At 41.6% G+C, this 17305-nt stretch overlaps 2 protein-coding genes across 2 annotated transcripts in view; both read left to right on the top strand.

Moving 5' to 3' along the window:
- Window positions 1–41: 41 nt before the first annotated feature.
- Window positions 42–2733, top strand: LOC132884245 (E3 ubiquitin/ISG15 ligase TRIM25). The gene is made up of 5 exons (XM_060918062.1): window positions 42–378; window positions 1212–1298; window positions 1384–1530; window positions 1736–1841; window positions 1922–2733. The coding sequence occupies exons 1-5, from the start codon at window positions 79–81 to the stop codon at window positions 2449–2451; spliced, it is 1170 nt and encodes a 389-aa protein (XP_060774045.1). The 5' UTR covers window positions 42–78; the 3' UTR covers window positions 2452–2733.
- Window positions 2734–3356: 623 nt separating this feature from the next.
- rhot1b (ras homolog family member T1) overlaps window positions 3357–17305 on the top strand; it is a 17495-nt gene continuing 3546 nt past the window's right edge. The window contains exons 1-17 of the mRNA XM_060918061.1: window positions 3357–3399; window positions 4948–5006; window positions 5096–5177; window positions 5261–5304; window positions 5391–5444; window positions 6496–6548; window positions 7943–8051; window positions 11057–11158; window positions 12017–12115; window positions 12216–12324; window positions 12492–12612; window positions 13628–13712; window positions 13969–14114; window positions 14559–14659; window positions 14778–14908; window positions 15099–15182; window positions 15266–15388. Of these exons, the coding sequence (XP_060774044.1) occupies window positions 3363–3399; window positions 4948–5006; window positions 5096–5177; window positions 5261–5304; window positions 5391–5444; window positions 6496–6548; window positions 7943–8051; window positions 11057–11158; window positions 12017–12115; window positions 12216–12324; window positions 12492–12612; window positions 13628–13712; window positions 13969–14114; window positions 14559–14659; window positions 14778–14908; window positions 15099–15182; window positions 15266–15388 (1539 nt within the window). The 5' untranslated portion in view covers window positions 3357–3362. The remainder of the gene's footprint in view (window positions 3400–4947; window positions 5007–5095; window positions 5178–5260; window positions 5305–5390; window positions 5445–6495; window positions 6549–7942; window positions 8052–11056; window positions 11159–12016; window positions 12116–12215; window positions 12325–12491; window positions 12613–13627; window positions 13713–13968; window positions 14115–14558; window positions 14660–14777; window positions 14909–15098; window positions 15183–15265; window positions 15389–17305) is intronic.

Here is a 17305-nt window from a genome sequence, read left to right as displayed (position 1 = left end):
AGTTCCGAAGCTCAACAGTTCCGCGTCACAGTTCCGGTACTTTCACTTTCGGTTCTCAGTAAAAAGCTCCTTGCAGTGATGATGGCGCCGTATGAAGACCTGGTGATATTTATAGCGAATCAGCTGAAATGTCCGATTTGTTTCGACATGTTCACAGACCCGGTGACTTTAGCGTGCGGACACAGTTACTGCCTCCAGTGCATTAACGGCCATTTACAGAGGAATGGAAGGAGATGCCCTGAGTGTCGGGCTGAGCTCAGAGCAAACTGCAAACTCCACAAAAATGTCACCATCAGCACCATTCTGGAATTACAGGAAGTGGGGGGTCGGGAAATGTGGGACAGGGTCCTAACCGGAAGTGAGGAAGAGTTTCCTCAGGTGAGGTTCATGCTCAGGGACTCAGGTAGAGTTGGATCTGAGGATTTAACTTTCTCTTTCTGCTTTCGGTTCTGCAAAACCGAGATGTAGTAGCATGTCATCACTCATATTCATGTTTAAAACAAAGAATAACACACTGAACTGAGTCTTATGATGACACTGAAGTCTGTTTTCCCCAGACCTTATAATAATAATAATAATAATAATAATACAGTAGTAGTTGTTGTTGTTGTTGGTGGTGGTGGTGGTTAAATTGTTTTTAAACCAAGGCTCTATGATTATAGAGTGTCTCATTTTATTACTTTTTAAAATAATGTTTCAGTACTGGAGATCATATAAACTACCACGTGGAGTTATAAGTTGTACAATGATTAATTATTTTATATTTCTAAACATAACAGACTGCTTAATTGAATTGAATGTGTTGTAAATGATTCTAGTTACACCAGGTTTTTTTGACACAGTAGTAATTAATTTTAAACATAACATTGATTTCTAAGTAAATTGTTTTTGTGTAAAACAGTACTGGTTAAAGTTTTGAGATTTTAAAAGATTAGACACGTAAACACACATTTCAAAAATACAAATCTTTTAAGGATCTTAAATGTACAGTAGGGGGCAGTAATGCTCTTAAATGTGCAGTGGGGGCAGTAATGCTTTTAAATATACAACAGGGGGCAGTAATGCTCTTAAATGTACAGTAGGGGGCAGTAATGCTCTTAAATGTACAGTAGGGGGCAGTAATGCTCTTAAATGTACAGTAGGGGGCAGTAATGTTCTTAAATCATATTCACTCATCTCATGAAGCCTCGTTGTTCACTGATGTTCTTCAGGATGCTCTGCAGAGAAAACTGAACTTCTTGAAGCAGGAGGTGGAAAAGATTGAAATGCTGCTAGCTGAAGTTCCTGGTGTCTTTCAGGTAGGACACGTTACAGAAAGGACACTTTAGTTCTCTGTGTGTACGAAGCATAAACATGTCTTCAGCTCTGCTGTATTCCATGCAGAATGGGAGCTGTTTCATCGGAGACAGTATCAGGACTTATGAGTCGTCATCATCAGTGAATGTGTTGAGTTCTTCAGTGGGCTGTGAAGGAGGAAGTCATTGTGCTGAGAACATCTCGCGTTTTACGTCACTTACTCAGACTGATGAGGTACGCTGAAGGAACAGTTTGTTGAAAAATAAAATGCACTTTAGATCAGCCCGAGACATGTTCGATGTTAGAAGACTGCAACAATGTGAGTGAACAACTAATGGAAGTCTGTCTCATCATTGCCTACATCATCTCCAGCCAGAGACGTGAATTATCACACCGTGTGCTTCCACGCCCTGAGTGTCACACTCTGGTGTATTTTCAGGTTGTTAAGAACTTGGAGTCTGGTTTAGACAAGAACAGAGCGAGTGTGTCAGAGGATCCAGACTCTCTCAGAGGGTTTTCTGAGGGTGGAACAGCTGAAGCTGCAGGTAAACAAGCAGCCAGTAGAATAGCATAAATGTATTACTTAACGCACCTTTAATGTGATATCCTTTCTTTTCGCTCACAGCTCTTAGTGCTGAGTTTGTCTCGCTGTCCTTCTCGACCCAGCTGGGTCACCGGCGTTTGACTTTCCTCCCTTTGAAACAGAGGATAGAGGTGAGGTCATCTCTGCCTCTGAGGACGCAGTTCTGCCGTTTCGAGGCATGTCAGTGGATGGCGGAGCAGGAGTTCACCACAGGGAGGCATTATTGGGATACAGAGACGAGCGCGTGCAGTGGCTGGGCGGTTGGAGTGGCATACGCCCACCTGGGACAAAGCAAGCGGCTTGGGAGGAGTAAATCATCCTGGTGTATCGAGTGGAGCAGCAGCAGATTCAGTGCCTGGCACGATGGCACAGAGACACTGCTGAAACAGAGACACCCGAGAAGACTCCGAGTCCTGCTGGACATGGATGCTGGACATCTCTCCTTCTGGAGTGGAGCAGATGGAGAAGCCGAGCTGTACAATGTTCGGGTGAAGTTCACAGCCCCGGTTAGACCCGTGTTCTGGCTGTTTGGGACAAAGCCAGGAAACGCCCTGTCCTTCCCCAGACCCTGACTCGGGTCTCACTCTGTCGTGTCCTGAACTCGTCCACACTGAGATGGAAAAGACACAAAATAATCTTTGTTAGTTGTTGTATTGTTTATATTTTGTGTGGATCATATTAAACAACAAATAAATAATGATTGGAGTTAATGTATGAAAATGACCACAAATGTTTTTTTTTTTTTTTTAATTCATAAAATACAAATCAGGCACCTACATGTAATGTATAAATATTTCTTTAGTATTTTACATATTTTAATAAGAAATTATTTTTATTTTTATTTACTGTAGACATGTTAAACATCCAGATTAATGGGATCTTTCCTTTACACCAGTTTACAGCTCTGTTTTTGAGGTTATTGCAAATATAATCTTAAATTTTGGTTAAACATGTTTGTTTTGTTTTTTTAAGAAACCAAACGTATAACTTAATTTTTTTTCATTTCAGGAAATGATTGTCAAAATGATCGTTTTTAGGAAGAAATAAACTTAAAACAAAATACAGTCCTTTTTTTGTCTTTCGTGTTTCATTAAACAAAACAAAAAGACTTTTGGTAAAGGTAACGGAAATGTGAGTGACAGTTCAGCTGTCCAATCAGCGGGCTCGGTGTGTCACGTCATCATTTACGTCAATACGTAACGTTTAAAAACCCGGAAGAACGCTAACCGGCGAGTGAGCGAATGAATAAACCCGGGGATGTTTTACAGCATCACATGTATATTTCATCTCAAACATTAAAATTCAAGATATATGGCCTGAAAATGTTTGATAAAGAAGTCGGATTTAAGTTATTTAAATTAGATCACCTCTAAGGATATTTTGGCTCATGCGCATGCGTGATAGCTGCGCTGTAATAATAATATCCTCAGTATTAGAGAGAATCAGTTCTCTACATGACATCTGAGATTAGAAATCAAGAAGGATGAGGAAAGATGTGCGGATTTTACTCGTCGGAGAGCGTGAGTCATGTGTTTCTGTGTTTTATAAACTGACTGACTGAAATAGAATCGACCTACTTTATTAGACACAGCCGTCATCACTTCACATTTCCTCTCTGAAAGCATACAGCAGCTTTAAAAGGTCATACAGACAGTAATACCGAGGGTTATTACACTTTATAACACTATCTATACACAGGGCAGAGGGGGAAAGGAAGTCAGTCTCGAAATGTCAAGGTCTTAGGATCTGATCATCATCTGACATCTGGTGATGTGTGTGTGTGTGTGTGTGTGTCAGCTGAATATGATGTATTTGAATCAGATGGCTTTAAAACCCAGTTAGACCTTCTAATGCTGAAAATCTAGCAAAGAAAGATACAGTCAGGGGTGTGGTACAGGATGGGAGGAGCTCTGAATGATTTATGAATAAAGACTGGGCTGTGCTGGAAAGTAAAGCTCCGCCCCCTATATCTAGACTAGGTTTTCTTCTATGATTTCCCTGCATTTGTCTTCATCAGCCGTCTTCAACCCTGACCAGTTTTCCAGTTCTCGCTGATGAAAAGCACTGCAATAACACGGTGCTACCACCACCAGGGCATCCGGGTGACGGTTGTGTCAGGATTTCTGGCTGCAAACATCAACGATTTTAACCAGACAAACACATAAACTCTGCACACACACACACACACACACACACAGGAAATCTAGTTACATATATAACTTTGTCTTTTCAAACATCATCACGACTTGTCAGTTGTTGGGAAGACGAGCAGCATGTTATTAGAGCACATCCATTTCAGAGAGGAACCTTTCTAAACTTCTCTCTGTGCCTCTCCGACTTTCTGGAGCCCGTTTATTAGGAAACAGAAACCAGAATTTAGCCCACAGTTTAGTGCAGTTTTCTGATTGTTCTTGTTTCACACCTCATTTGACTCATCAGTGTGTTAGTGCAGGGTGCCAAAACTTTATGCAGCGGTGCTTTCTGTTCAGTTCAGCTTTACTGCTAAAACTGTTGTAGTAATACAGTATCACTTTTCAACAAATACCATAAGAAAGAAGGAAGCTGATAATTAGATGTAATAAGGAAATATTTTACCAGTATTTTTGTGATGGTTTATTTAAATTTGTCTAAGTTAAAAAAAAAAGTATCGGACATTTTTTGTATCTTGTTTTTTAAAAAATGTTTTAATAGAGAATAGTGAGTCTTCATTATGCCAATAATCTTTGTAATGCTATTTTTAAAATTATTATAATACAATTTTTTTTTTTATTCTCAAGATATCGAGTGTTACTTGAGTCCAAATGAACTTTTAAAACATTTCAAATCATTCTTTTAAGCAGTCTGAATGTGAACGATTACTCAGCTGGTATCAACATCAACCACATTTAATATTAGTCCTAAAATATTTTTATATAATATACTGCAAGTGTAAATAAACCAGATAAGTGCCACAGTAATGCTGCACAAACAAAACCCAGGGATTTTTACAAGTTAGTTTTAAAATCTTTAATGTAAGTCTACTGTGTGTGTGTGTGTGTGTGTGTGTGTGTGTGTGTGTGTGTGAACAGCCAAAGTGGGGAAGACGTCTCTGATCATGTCTCTGGTCAGTGAGGAGTTTCCTGATGTGGTAGGACGACTCGGATTTTATTGTTTATATGTTTTCCTGCCCTAATATTTTTGTGGCTGGTGTGATGGGATGTGTTTGTGCCTCTTTAGGTTCCCTACAAAGTGGAAGAGATCACCATTCCCGCTGACGTCACGCCGGAGAGAGTCCCTACACACATAGTGGACTACTCAGGTAGTGAAGGACCAGGTTAAGAGCACTTCCTTAACCTAATGATATGGCCTTAAAGTAAATGATGGTGTTTTTAATGTGTCCAGAAGCTGAACAGACAGACGAGCAGCTTTATCAGGAGATCTCCAAGGTATACTGTAATCTGCATAAACTGTCCCAGTGCACTGAAATTTGTCCTGGTGGTGTGGATTTATGAACATCTGTCTCTCTTTACAGGCAAATGTTATATGCATTGTGTACGCCATCAATAACAGGAAGTCACTTGAGAAAGTGAGTAACAGTAAAGTTTCCGGTTCCTCTCAGCTGAAACGTGATAAAGTCATTTGGAGAAGTTGTGAAAGAGTTGCAAAGGTCATCGGAGGTCTCATCTCATTCTCATCTCATCTCATTATCTGTAGCCACTTTATCCTGTTCTACAGGGTCGCAGGCGAGCTGGAGCCTATCCCAGCTGACTACGGGCGAAAGGCGGGGTTCACCCTGGACAAGTCGCCAGGTCATCACAGGGCTGACACATAGACACAGACAACCATTCACACTCACATTCACACCTACGCTCAATTTAGAGTCACCAGTTAACCTAACCTGCATGTCTTTGGACTGTGGGGGAAACCGGAGCACCCGGAGGAAACCCACACGGACATGGGGAGAACATGCAAACTCCGCACAGAAAGGCCCTCGCCGGCCACGGGGCTCGAACCCAGACCTTCTTGCTGTGAGGCGACAGCGCTAACCACTACACCACCGTGCCACCCTCATTGGAGGTCGTAACATAAAACATAAACATTATCATGTCATTATATCAAGGATAATAAAGATTTATTACAGATTATATATAAAATGCAGCTCAAAGTGATTTAAAAGGAAATAAAGAAGATGGTTAAAAAAAGATAATTTTAAAATGTAAAAATAATAAAAAGAAATTAAATAAAAAATGAAAAATAGAAGAAATTGTTTTTAAAATTATGTATTAAAACACTTAGTTGTTTTTTTAAATATATTTTTAAAATATATAAAATACAGTATATTTTAAAAAAATTAAATGTATCTGCAGTGTAGAAACTCAAAGTGTAGAACCCTGAGGAGATGAGCTCTTATGGAAAATGTAAGACTTTGGGAATATATATATATATATAATATAAATTTTTTTTTTGCTTCCAAGAAACTTTCAGTGAGAATAAATAAGACCCTGAGACATTCTAGGACAGTTTCCTAAATTTACAGGAGTGTGTGATGTAGCCAAAATCTCAGCGAGTTGATTATAACTCAGATTTAGCATTACATTTCAGCCCGAGTTCTAACACGTGATGGTTTCTCTCCTCAGGTGACGAGTCACTGGATCCCTCTGATCAGCGAGAGGACAGATAAAGACAGCAGGTCAGACAGCAGCAGATGATATTGAGTTCTGGACTCTGATTGGTCGGAAAGTGTTGATTAATTCTCTATAACAGCAGCTCCGACTGTAGTGCAGGTCTATATTGCATTAATGCCCTCGCTCCAATACGTTATGGTTTCTATAGTAACAGCTCATTCACAGGGACGTGTCCAGTAGAGACCACATCAACAGATTTTGATCCTGTCACACAATTACTGGTCAATTTTATCTACTATTCTATAGTATACACTCACTGGCCACTTTAATAGGAACTAGTTCTTGATTCTAAGATTCCTGTTCTTAGCTGCAACCCAATGTGTTGTTCTGTTCTGCTGTTGCATGCTGAGATGCTTTTCTGCTCACCACGGTTGTAAAGAGTGATTATATGAGTTACTATATCCTTCCTGGCAAAAAAGCTCAAACTGCTCAATCTGTCCATTTTCTGATCTCCACCTTCTCTTATCAACAAGGCGTTTGTTTCCACCCACAGAACTGTCGCTCACTCGTTCACTCAGTGTTTGTTTTTTGTTTTTCGCACCATTCTGTGTAAACTCTACAGACTGCTGTGTGTGAAAACCCCAGGAGGAGATCAGCAGTTTCTGAAATATTCAAATCAAAAATCCTCCTCTGGCTCAAACCAACACCCATACCACAGTGAAATAAAGAAAGTCGCACTTCACTGTGAGATCACAGTGTTTCCCGTTCTGATGTGTGAACATTGTGAACATTAACTGCAGCTCTGGATTTGTATCTGTGGGATTTGATGCATCGTGCTGCTGCTGCTGCTGTCGAGGAATCGGCTGAGTACAGAACCGCAGGTGGCTGTAGGGGTGTTCCTAATAAAATGACCAGTGAGTGTAGTCTATGTTCTATCTACTGTACTATAATGTTCTATACACAATTTGTCTGTTCTATACTGCACCATACTTCCATTTTTCAGTTATACTGTACTATACTGATACTGTACTAGCGCTGTGCTTTGGAGTGTGATATGATTAAACTAAGTGCACTCCTCTGTTGCGTCCTTAAGGCACAGTGTGAATTTCATGGCGATCTGAAATCGTCATCTTTGTCGGCAGGTCAAAACGAACACGGGATTAGATTAGATTTGTCCTTTTACTCTCCAGAACTGATATCCGAGCCTCTAATTTCCACTGTATTGCACTCAGTAAACACATTTTAACTCACAAATGTAAAGGTTTTCTGGTGGAAATGAATATCGGATGGAAGGATAACAGGAGACGGGCGTGGCCTTATACAGGGGCTGTATTTCACAGATGTTCCATTTCATTAAATGTAACTATAAGCAGATTTTTAACAAATGGATAATTGTGTGTGTGTGTGTGTGTGTGTGTGTGTGTGTGTGTGTGTGTGTGTGTGTGTGTGAGAGAGATAGAGTTCCTCTGATCTTGGTTGGGAATAAATCTGATCTGGTGGAACAGAGCAGCATGGAGACGGTCCTGCACATCATGAACAAATACGCCGAGATCGAGACTTGCGTTGAGGTTCTCTCTCTCTCTCTCTCTCTCTCTCTCTCTCTCTCTCTCTGTCTCTCGCTCGCTCACTCTGTCTCTCTGTCTTTCTCTGTCTTTCTCTCTCTCTCTCTCTCTCTCTGTCTCTCTGTCTTTAGAAAACATGTCCTGTGGTCCTGCTCATAGTGACAAACACTATGTGTAGTTTACTCACACAATATTCATTAACACACTGTTCAGGGCTTATAAATGTGTTATAACAAAAAAAAGAACATTTTCTTTATTAAATAACTTTTTTCCATTAAAGATGTCCTTTATTTATTTGTTTGTTTGTTTGTTTGTTTGTTTGTTTGTTTGTAATTGTAAATTGACCTTGGGTGTGAGAAAGGTGCTATATAAATTATTATTATTATTATTATTATTATTATTATTATTATTATTATTATTATTAGACCTTAGGTCCTCCTGTGCCTACAGGCACATTGGGCAGCAAGCTTCCATCTGGGTCTTGCGGCTGCTGCTTCCTCAGCCTCTTCCCAGGTTATATTTGCTCTTTTCAGGTCTTCTTGAAAAGTTCTTCTCCAGGTGTTTTTTGGCCGACCTCTCTTCCTTCTGCCACCTGGTGGCACCCAGGTCATGGCAGTCTTTGAGTGGCGCTGACTTGGTAGGCGTAGGATATGACCTGCCAGTTGCATCCTCTTGCCTGTTATAATGTCCCTCAGTGGTTTGGTCTTTGCCCTTCTGAGAATCTCGTCATTTGTAATGTGATCTTGCCACTTTACTTTCAAGATTCTTCTCAGGTTCCTCTAGTGAAACACATCCAGCTTCTTGGTTAGTTTAGCTGTGCACTTCCATGTTTCACTTGCATATATTGCTGTAGGTAGGACTATGCTGTTGTACAGGTGTAGTTTGGTGTCCAGATCAATGGCATTGGTTGCCCAGATGGTGCGCATCCTTCGAAACACTGCAGCTGCTTTTCTTAGTCTACAGCTGATGTCAGGTTCCACCTCACCACTGTTGCTAACCACGCTGCCAACGTAGGTGAACTGGTCCACTGTTTCGGCTTGGTTGTTATACACACTGATACTCAGCAGTGGTTGATCGGCATTGTCTCCCACTTCCATTGCCTTGGTCTTCTCTATGCTGATCCTCAGCCCAACTTTCCCAGCAAACCATTCTAGCTTTGTTATAAGATGCTGTAGATCCTGGTTGTTCTCAGACAGCAGAGCTAGATCATCCGCAAAGTCAAGGTCTGCCAGTTTCTCTCCCTCCTTCCACCTCACTCCTTCTCTACCATCCTCTGTAGTCTTTTTCAGGACAAAGTCTATGGTCAAAAGGAAAGGGGAAAGGATGCATCCTTGTCTGACACCCGTGACAATGTCGAAGAAATCTGTTGTTCCTCCCTCTGTCCTGACGCAGCATCTTGAGTTTGCATAAAGACTCTTGAAGGTGTTAACAAACTGTTCTGGTATCCCATAAGAGGCAGCAATATTCCAGAGGGACGCCCTGTGAATACTGTCAAAGGCTTTTTTGAAATCGATGAAATTTAATACTAGTGGTGTTTGGTGCTCAAGACATTGGTCAATGATGTTACAGAGAGTGAAGATTTGTTCTATACAGGAGCGGTTACTGCGGAACCCAGCTTGTTCCTCTCTCAGCTTGCCGTCAACAGCTTTCTTCAGTCTTCTGAGAAGCACTGCGCAGAACACTTTCCCAGGGATTGAGAGTAGGGTGATGCCCCGCCAGTTGTTGCAGTCCGAGAGGTCTCCTTTCTTTGGGAGCTTCACAATCACACCGTCTTGCCAGTCCCTGGGGACCTGCCCCTCCTGCCAGCAGCGGTTCATCAGCCTGGTTAGCATCTCCACTGTGCTCTCACCACCATACTTGAGCAGCTCTGCTGAGATCTCATCCAGTCCTGCCGCCTTGTTATTTTTCAGCGCTTTTATGGCTTCTGCAGTTTCCTCTCTCCTGACTGGTTCCTCACAGACCTCTAGGATCTCTGCTGGTTCTTCTGGTGCAAAGTCAAACAGGGTGTCGGGATTTGGCTGGTTTAAGGTTTCCTGAAAGTGCTCCATCCATCGCAAGTCCTGTTCTTCTGTAGTTAGCAGAGTTTTCCCACTTTTGTCCCTTACAGGTACACTTGAACTGTTCCAAGTTCCAGTGAGTTCTCTAACAATGCGATACAGGGTCCTTGCGTCATTTTTCTTGGCTGCTTCCTCAGCCTCAGAGCTTTTCTTTTCTAGCCACTCTCTCTTGTCTGCACGACAACTCTTCTTTACCTGTCGGTCAAGGTCACGGTACAGGTGCTTTGTTTCTTCCTTCTTTTCTTCAGACCTAGCTCTGTCTCTTTCTCCCTTCATCTTCTTCCTTTCATCAATCAGCTTCCAGGTATGTTCCTTAATCCACTGTTCTTTTCGTGAGCCACGTCTCCTCCCTATGGTTTCTTCTGCACTTTGTGTGAGGGTTTCCCTGAAGAACGACCACTGATCTTCCAGGTCTGGCCCCATCTCTTGCAGCATCTCTTGCAACAGCTGGAATCTGTTCTGTAGCTTTAACCGGTATTTTTCACTGGTAGTGGGGTCTTTAAGTTTATCCGTTGCGAAAGACTTTTGTTTCTTCTTTACTGTTAGTTTCTTCAGTCGTAGCCACAGCTTTGCTCCCAGAAGATGGTGGTCTGAAGTCACATCTGCGCCCCTGTACACTCTAACATCAAGAAGTGCAGACTTCCAATGTTGACTGATGCAGATGTAGTCAATTTCATTGTTAATTGTCCCATCTGGTGATCTCCAAATTTTCTTATGTATCAACTTGTGTTGGAAGAAGGTGTTACTAATACTAAGGCTATTCAAGTTACAGAAGAACAGAAGACGCTCTCCATTGTCACTGGTCTTATTGGTATACTTACTGGTATTATTATTATTATTATTATTATTATTATTAATATTTAGAACTTTATTGATATGTATATTTAAATAGTTATTTAATGTTAATATAAAATATTTAAATTACTTTATCTTTTTGGTGTTTGTGTGTTTCAGTGTTCAGCGAAGAATCTGAAGAACATCTCCGAGCTGTTTTATTACGCTCAGAAAGCTGTACTTCACCCTACAGGACCGCTTTACTGCCCCGAACGCAAACAGGTACTCAATTCTTTTCCTCTTTTTAATCAATCTTGATCGCAGATATTTTTTAGGCTCCTTTCTCTTTAAAATTAATTCAGATTAGAAGAAAAAAAATAGATTGCTCAAAAGCTCCCAGATTTCCTCAATTATCACACATTTTACTGCAAATAGACTACTCTGTTTTTTTATCTAAAATAAACTTAATGGAATAAAATAAAAATGTAAAATTCATAAAGTAGCAGAAATTTTGTAATAACAACTTAATAAACACTTAATAAGCACACAGGAACCGTCACCACAGCCACAATGATTTTTATTCAGCTTTTTATTTTATTTTGGTATCATATTCCTGATTTTTATTAAAACTGGGAATTTAGGAAAATGTGAAAAAAAATTTTTTTAAGAGTTTCTCCTACATTTTCACTCTTAACTTGCATTTTACTGCAAACAGACTCATTCTCACTCGCGTGTTTTTAGTGTCTTTTTTTTGTGCTTTTTTTAGGGTTAAAAGTGACACATTTTTTAAGGTTCACAAATAAGTCAACATTTTCTAAAAAAGTCTAGAAAACATTTAAACATATAACACTGAAAAAAGTCACTGCAGTCACAGTTTCTGAGATAAACGTGTTTTTAATAAGCATCAATGGATTAATCTTTTTTTACATCATTTATTAGGATATAAATCACTTTATTAACAATTTAATGTCATTTTAATACCAACAGGAGTGGAAATATTTCTGTGAATTTAAAAAATATATATTTAAATGATAGTGGATCAGCTACGTGCAGATTATTTAGTGTGTGTGTGTGTGTGTAATATCCCACTCTATATCACACCCTGGTTTATTTGATTAATCTTTATGCTGTGTGTGACAGATGAAGCCGGCGTGTGTCCGAGCTCTCACTCGTGTCTTTAAAATTTCCGACTTGGACAATAACGGAATCCTCAACGACAACGAGCTCAACTTCTTCCAGGTCCGAATATAAAGAACCGGCACATAAACCACGAGTCAGCACTGTGTCACGCTGATTTATGAACCGTTTAATGAAGTGATATCTTTATTGCTGTGTGCAGAGAGTGTGTTTCAGCTCACCGCTCGCTCCTCAGGCTCTGGAGGACGTGAAGAAGGTGGTGAAGAGGAACACCGCTGATGGAGTGTGTGAGGACGGACTGACTCTGCAGGGTGAGGGGCAGAACACACACACACACACACACACACCCCATCAGAGTTACACTCTGGTGTGGTAACCATACACAGAGGAGCATCACTGACTCAGGAGTGTGTGGTGGTGGTGGGGGGGTTAAAAAACCTCTTCATGTGTTTCATGCCTTTTATTTTTTCCCCCCCAGGGTTCCTTTTCCTCCACACACTCTTCATCCAGAGGGGCCGTCACGAGACTACATGGGCAGTGCTTCGCCATTTTGGCTACGACGATGACCTGGAACTACATCAGGACTTCCTTTTCCCTCTGTAAGCTCCACCCACTCATGTTAACCAATGCCTTGTTCGCACCACATCCTTACTACCCAGTTTTTGTTAGCTCCGCCTACTTGTTATTGGTTTCTGTTGTTATCCCTGCCTCCTTCTTCCTTATTTCTCTTCATAGTCCCGCCTCCTTCTTATCTAATTTTCTTCATAGTCCCACCTCCTTCTTCCCTATTTCTCTTCATAGTCCCACCTCCTTCTTATCTAATTATCTTCATAGTCCCGCCTCCTTCTTCCCGATTTCTCTTAATAGTCCCGCCTCCTTCTTACCTAGTTCTCTTCATAGTCCCACCTCCTTCCCTATTTCTCTTCATAGTCCTGCCTCCTTCTTATCTAATTATCTTCATAGTCCCGCCTCCTTCTTCCCGATTTCTCTTAATATTCCCGCATCCTTCTTACCTAGTTCTCTTCATAGTCCCGCCTCCTTCTTACCTGCTCCTTTTGTTATCACTACTGCCTTCTTTTAATGGCCCTGCCTCCTTTTATCTGTTTCTCCTGTTAGCTCCACCTCTTCCTTACTTATTTCTCTAGGTAGTCCCACCTTCTTCTCACCTGTTCCTTCTGTTAGCTCCGCCTACTCTTTATTCGTTTCTCTTGTTTGTCCTGCTTCCTTCTCAGCTGTTTCATTTGTTAGCCCCACCTCCTTCTTACCTGTTTCTCCTGTTAGCTCCGCCTCTTTGTTACCTATTTCTCTTGTAAGTCCTGACCTTTTTTACCTCTTTCTGTTGTTGACCCCACTTCCTTCTTACCTGCCTCCCTCTCATTTGGATCTTTGTTTTGGCTTACCAATTTCTCTTTTTAGTCCCACCCACTTCGCCTGTTTCCCAATTTAGCCACGCCCTGTTGTTTCTACTGAAAGCCCCATGACCTTCTTATCTGTTTCTCCTGTTGGATTTATAATTCCTTGCCCTGTATCTCTTCTAGCTCCGCCCACCTTGCTGTTTTTTCTTGTTAGCCCCGCCCCTCACTTGTTTAACTCCCACACTGTGTGTGTTTGTAGATTAAGAGTCCCAGCTGACTGCAGCACCGAGCTCAACCACGATGCCTCACTGTTCTTGCAGAGCGTCTTCGATAAACACGACAAGGTGAAGACGCGGCGGCACTCGCCCTCCGCAACAGATTACACTCACACACACGTCGGGGGTTTTTGTTGTCGTTTTATTTTTCATAAACAATTAATTTAGCTGATCTGGCTCAGTGATACGCAGAGATGTAAAATTGAACGGATGTTGTACAGTGCATGCTGGGTCAAACGGGACAGAATGAGGTCACATGGTGCGTTCATCCTGAACTTAGAGCTGTTTTTATGAAAGCCTCTGAGTGGTGATGGGTTTATTTTAGGACAGAGACGGTGCCCTGAACCCCAGCGAGCTGAAGGAGGTGTTTGATGTTTTTCCCTACATGCCCTGGGGTCCGGACGTGAATAACACTGTGTGTACTAACGATCACGGCTGGATCACATACCAGGGCTTCATCTGTCAGTGGACGTGAGTCACATCCCCAAGTCTTTAATTCCTCAGCAGCTTACCAAATTTTACAATTTGTTATTTATATTTTCATCGAAGCGTATGTGTTGCACGTGCACTTTAACTGATATCAGTCTTTACACTTTTATTGCACTTTTTCTCGACTCTGCAGTGTGAAGGACGAAACTAAATACACTCGTGTTCGTCTTGATCTCCGTCATGCACAGTGTGAATTCGGTATAAATTGCAGAATTTTGAATTTTTCACCCAAAAAAATACAAAGGTGTTTGCTGGACACGCCCCTGTGAATGAGCCGTTACTATAGAAACCATAATGAGTGCATTAATATAAACCTGCACTACTGTCAGAGCTGCTGTTAGAGAGAATTAATCAACACCTTTAGACCAATCAGAGTCCAGAACTCAGCAGCACTAATTATTATTATAACGTTTGTCATGGTGGCAGGTTAACAACATATCTGGACGTCCAGCGTTGCCTGGAATACCTCGGTTACCTTGGTTACTCCATCATAGCGGAGCAGGAGTCGCAGGCCGCTGCCATCATGGGTGGGTATTTGCATGTTTCCATGGAAACAGCTATGCGCAACAGTTTTAATGCTGTATTTAAACCTCTTGCTCTGAAGTATTACAGCAGGAAACGTTTGTGTGCGCGTGTGTGTCACAGTGACCCGCAGCAAGCGTGTGGACCTGCAGCAGAAACAGACGCAGCGCTGTGTCTTCCTCTGTAACGTCTTCGGCAGCAGTGGGAGTGGAAAGAGCAGCTTCCTGCAGGCTTTCCTCGGATGCAACCTCAATGTACACACACACACACACACACACACACACACACACACACACACACACACACACACACATCTATATGCATTTGCATACAGACTCTTAGATGTATCAGTGCATAACCATAACTAATAATGTTTAATATTATTTTAGAACAATGATGAATGGTGTGTGTGTGTGTGTGTGTGTGTGTGTGTGTGCTCTCCAGTGTCAGAAAATGATCAGAGATGAACACAAATCGCATTATGCCATGAACACAGTGCACGTTTACGGTCAGGAGAAATATCTGCTGGTGAGACGTTATTATTATTATTATTATTATTATTGTTGTTGTTGTTGTTGTTGACTCGACATCATCTGTTTTTCTCTCCATAGCTGCATGAAATCTGCTCAGATTTGGACTTCCTGTCCGAGTCCGATCTCTCCTGTGACGTCGTGTGTCTGATTTATGACGTCAGCGACCCTGAATCGTTCGACTACTGCGTTCGAGTGTTTAAAGTAAGAGAGCGTGTTTCAGCGTTTATACCTGGACACTCAGGAAAGAAACGATAAACTGATGACCAAACGAGACGTTTATATTTTATCCAAACTCCTGCACACTGCGCATGACCTTTCACTTAAATCCACCGGATATCACCTGGAGTTTTACTGAGAGTTATATACTGAAAACGAGGGGCTTAGATCTCAGCTCTGGAGGACGAGTGGACAAAACTAAGTGCACCCCTCATACATGTCAACCCCTTTGGGCGTCCACCTGTAGTATCAGAGGAAGAAATCCATAAAATCAACATAAAATCCTTATAGCCTTCGAATCGCACCAAACTTAATAAATAAATAAGTAAATATAACTTGCCTGAGAACTTCATTCAGCATGTCAAATCGCCTCGCCCCTGCCGATATTGCACACGGGCATGTCTATGATTCTTGACTTCGCCCCTCTGTTTATGTCGAAGATCCGCACCAAAACAGCCAGTCGCTTGTCCGTCTTTTTGTCATTGGATTCGTCGATCGTCAAGGAAAATGGTGACGTCCGGCAGTGCTGGATGATCGGTAGTGTAGCTTCGGGGGCCGAGCTCTTTTTGATTATTTGCGTTGTTTTGGTGCGCCTACGGCTGATAGATTTCGCAATCGTACTGTCCGTGCAAATTCGCGGCAACAGTTCTGTCAGGTGGTCCGCAACGGCTAGCGGCAAATTGTGCTGAGCAATAAAATTACAGATCGTAACTTCTGCTCTTATTATACTTGTTGGTTGATCATCGGTCTTAGGCTTTGCAAACATCATCATTTGCGGCTGATTCTGTTTCTAGTGCCAATTTCGCTGATGTAGTTTGGACCTTGTATGTTCCCTCACGTCGTAAACTCCAGACGCCGCAACTTTTATATCTCGCACACAAACTGTGCAGTGCGCGTACTCCTCATTTTTCGCCTGAACAATGACACCATTAAATGTCTCCTTCCATTCAGGAAGATACCGCCCGCCGTATCTCATTTTCTTTCTCGGTGTTCCCATTCTTTCACTCAGCAGACGTTATTCAAAATCTCTCAGGTGTAAACAGTGTCACTCTGCACAATGAGAAAATCGTTCGAACAACGAACGTTTGGCACGCGCAGATCGTGCGCATGACCGGAACGAGCGAAGTCTCGCAGTCGCGATACTGCACGAGGCTTGAGGAAGAAACATCTGGTTTCACATAGTCTGGGTTATCGGCCCCTGCATACACGCTGTTCTTTGTCTATAAATCGAGCTTTTGTATGTTTTTGCGACGATCAGCTGACGATGTTCAAGTAAGATACACAAAATAAATTTAGGTCAGAAAATACTGAAAATCCCTAAGACTTTGTTTATACGCCTGTACGCCCTTGAAATGAGCTAAAATCCGTATAATTTCCAGACAATCCGTATAGGTTGACATGTATGACCCCTGACTGTTCTAACGCATGGTGTGAATTTATTGACGATCTGAGAAAGTAAAAATTTTCACCCCACAAAAAAGATAACGGGTTTGTGGGGGTTTGGGGGTGAAAATTAAATGTTTTTCACAACATTCACTTTTTTTGTGCACTTAGCTTCTTCTGTCACCTCCAGAACTGAGATCTGAGCCCTTCAGTCCGCGTATAAAGTGGGCACTGATGGACAGACAGACAGATAAAGAAACAGACAGACAAGAGGACAGACAGCTGTCCAGCAAATAGCACAAGTAGACAGATGTACCAACTGATGGATGAACAGACAGATTATTATTTATCTATTTATTTCATTTGTCTGTCTGAATAACCATCTGCACATGTGGACAGACAATGAGACAGATGGTGAGACAGGTGGTTAAACATACAGACAGATTCTGTACTGAGATACATGTAGCTGAATATAGATCAGTAGTGATATCTACAGCAATCATGGTGAATAGTGTGTGT

This window comes from Neoarius graeffei, chromosome 4, assembly GCF_027579695.1.
Source record: "Neoarius graeffei isolate fNeoGra1 chromosome 4, fNeoGra1.pri, whole genome shotgun sequence".
In the NCBI taxonomy this organism is placed as follows: Eukaryota; Metazoa; Chordata; class Actinopteri; order Siluriformes; family Ariidae; genus Neoarius; species Neoarius graeffei.
The sequence above is the reverse complement of the archived record's forward strand: the minus strand, read 5'-3'. Positions and strand labels throughout refer to the sequence as shown.

Excerpts from the sequence above, each read along its gene's own strand:
- LOC132884245 (XM_060918062.1), top strand. The coding sequence starts at position 79 with ATGATGGCGCCGTATGAAGACCTGGTGATATTTATAGCGAATCAGCTG. Across the intron at positions 1,299-1,383 it reads AAGTTCCTGGTGTCTTTCAG|AATGGGAGCTGTTTCATCGG; the intron begins GTAGGACACGTT and ends TATTCCATGCAG. Across the intron at positions 1,842-1,921 it reads TGGAACAGCTGAAGCTGCAG|CTCTTAGTGCTGAGTTTGTC; the intron begins GTAAACAAGCAG and ends TTTCGCTCACAG.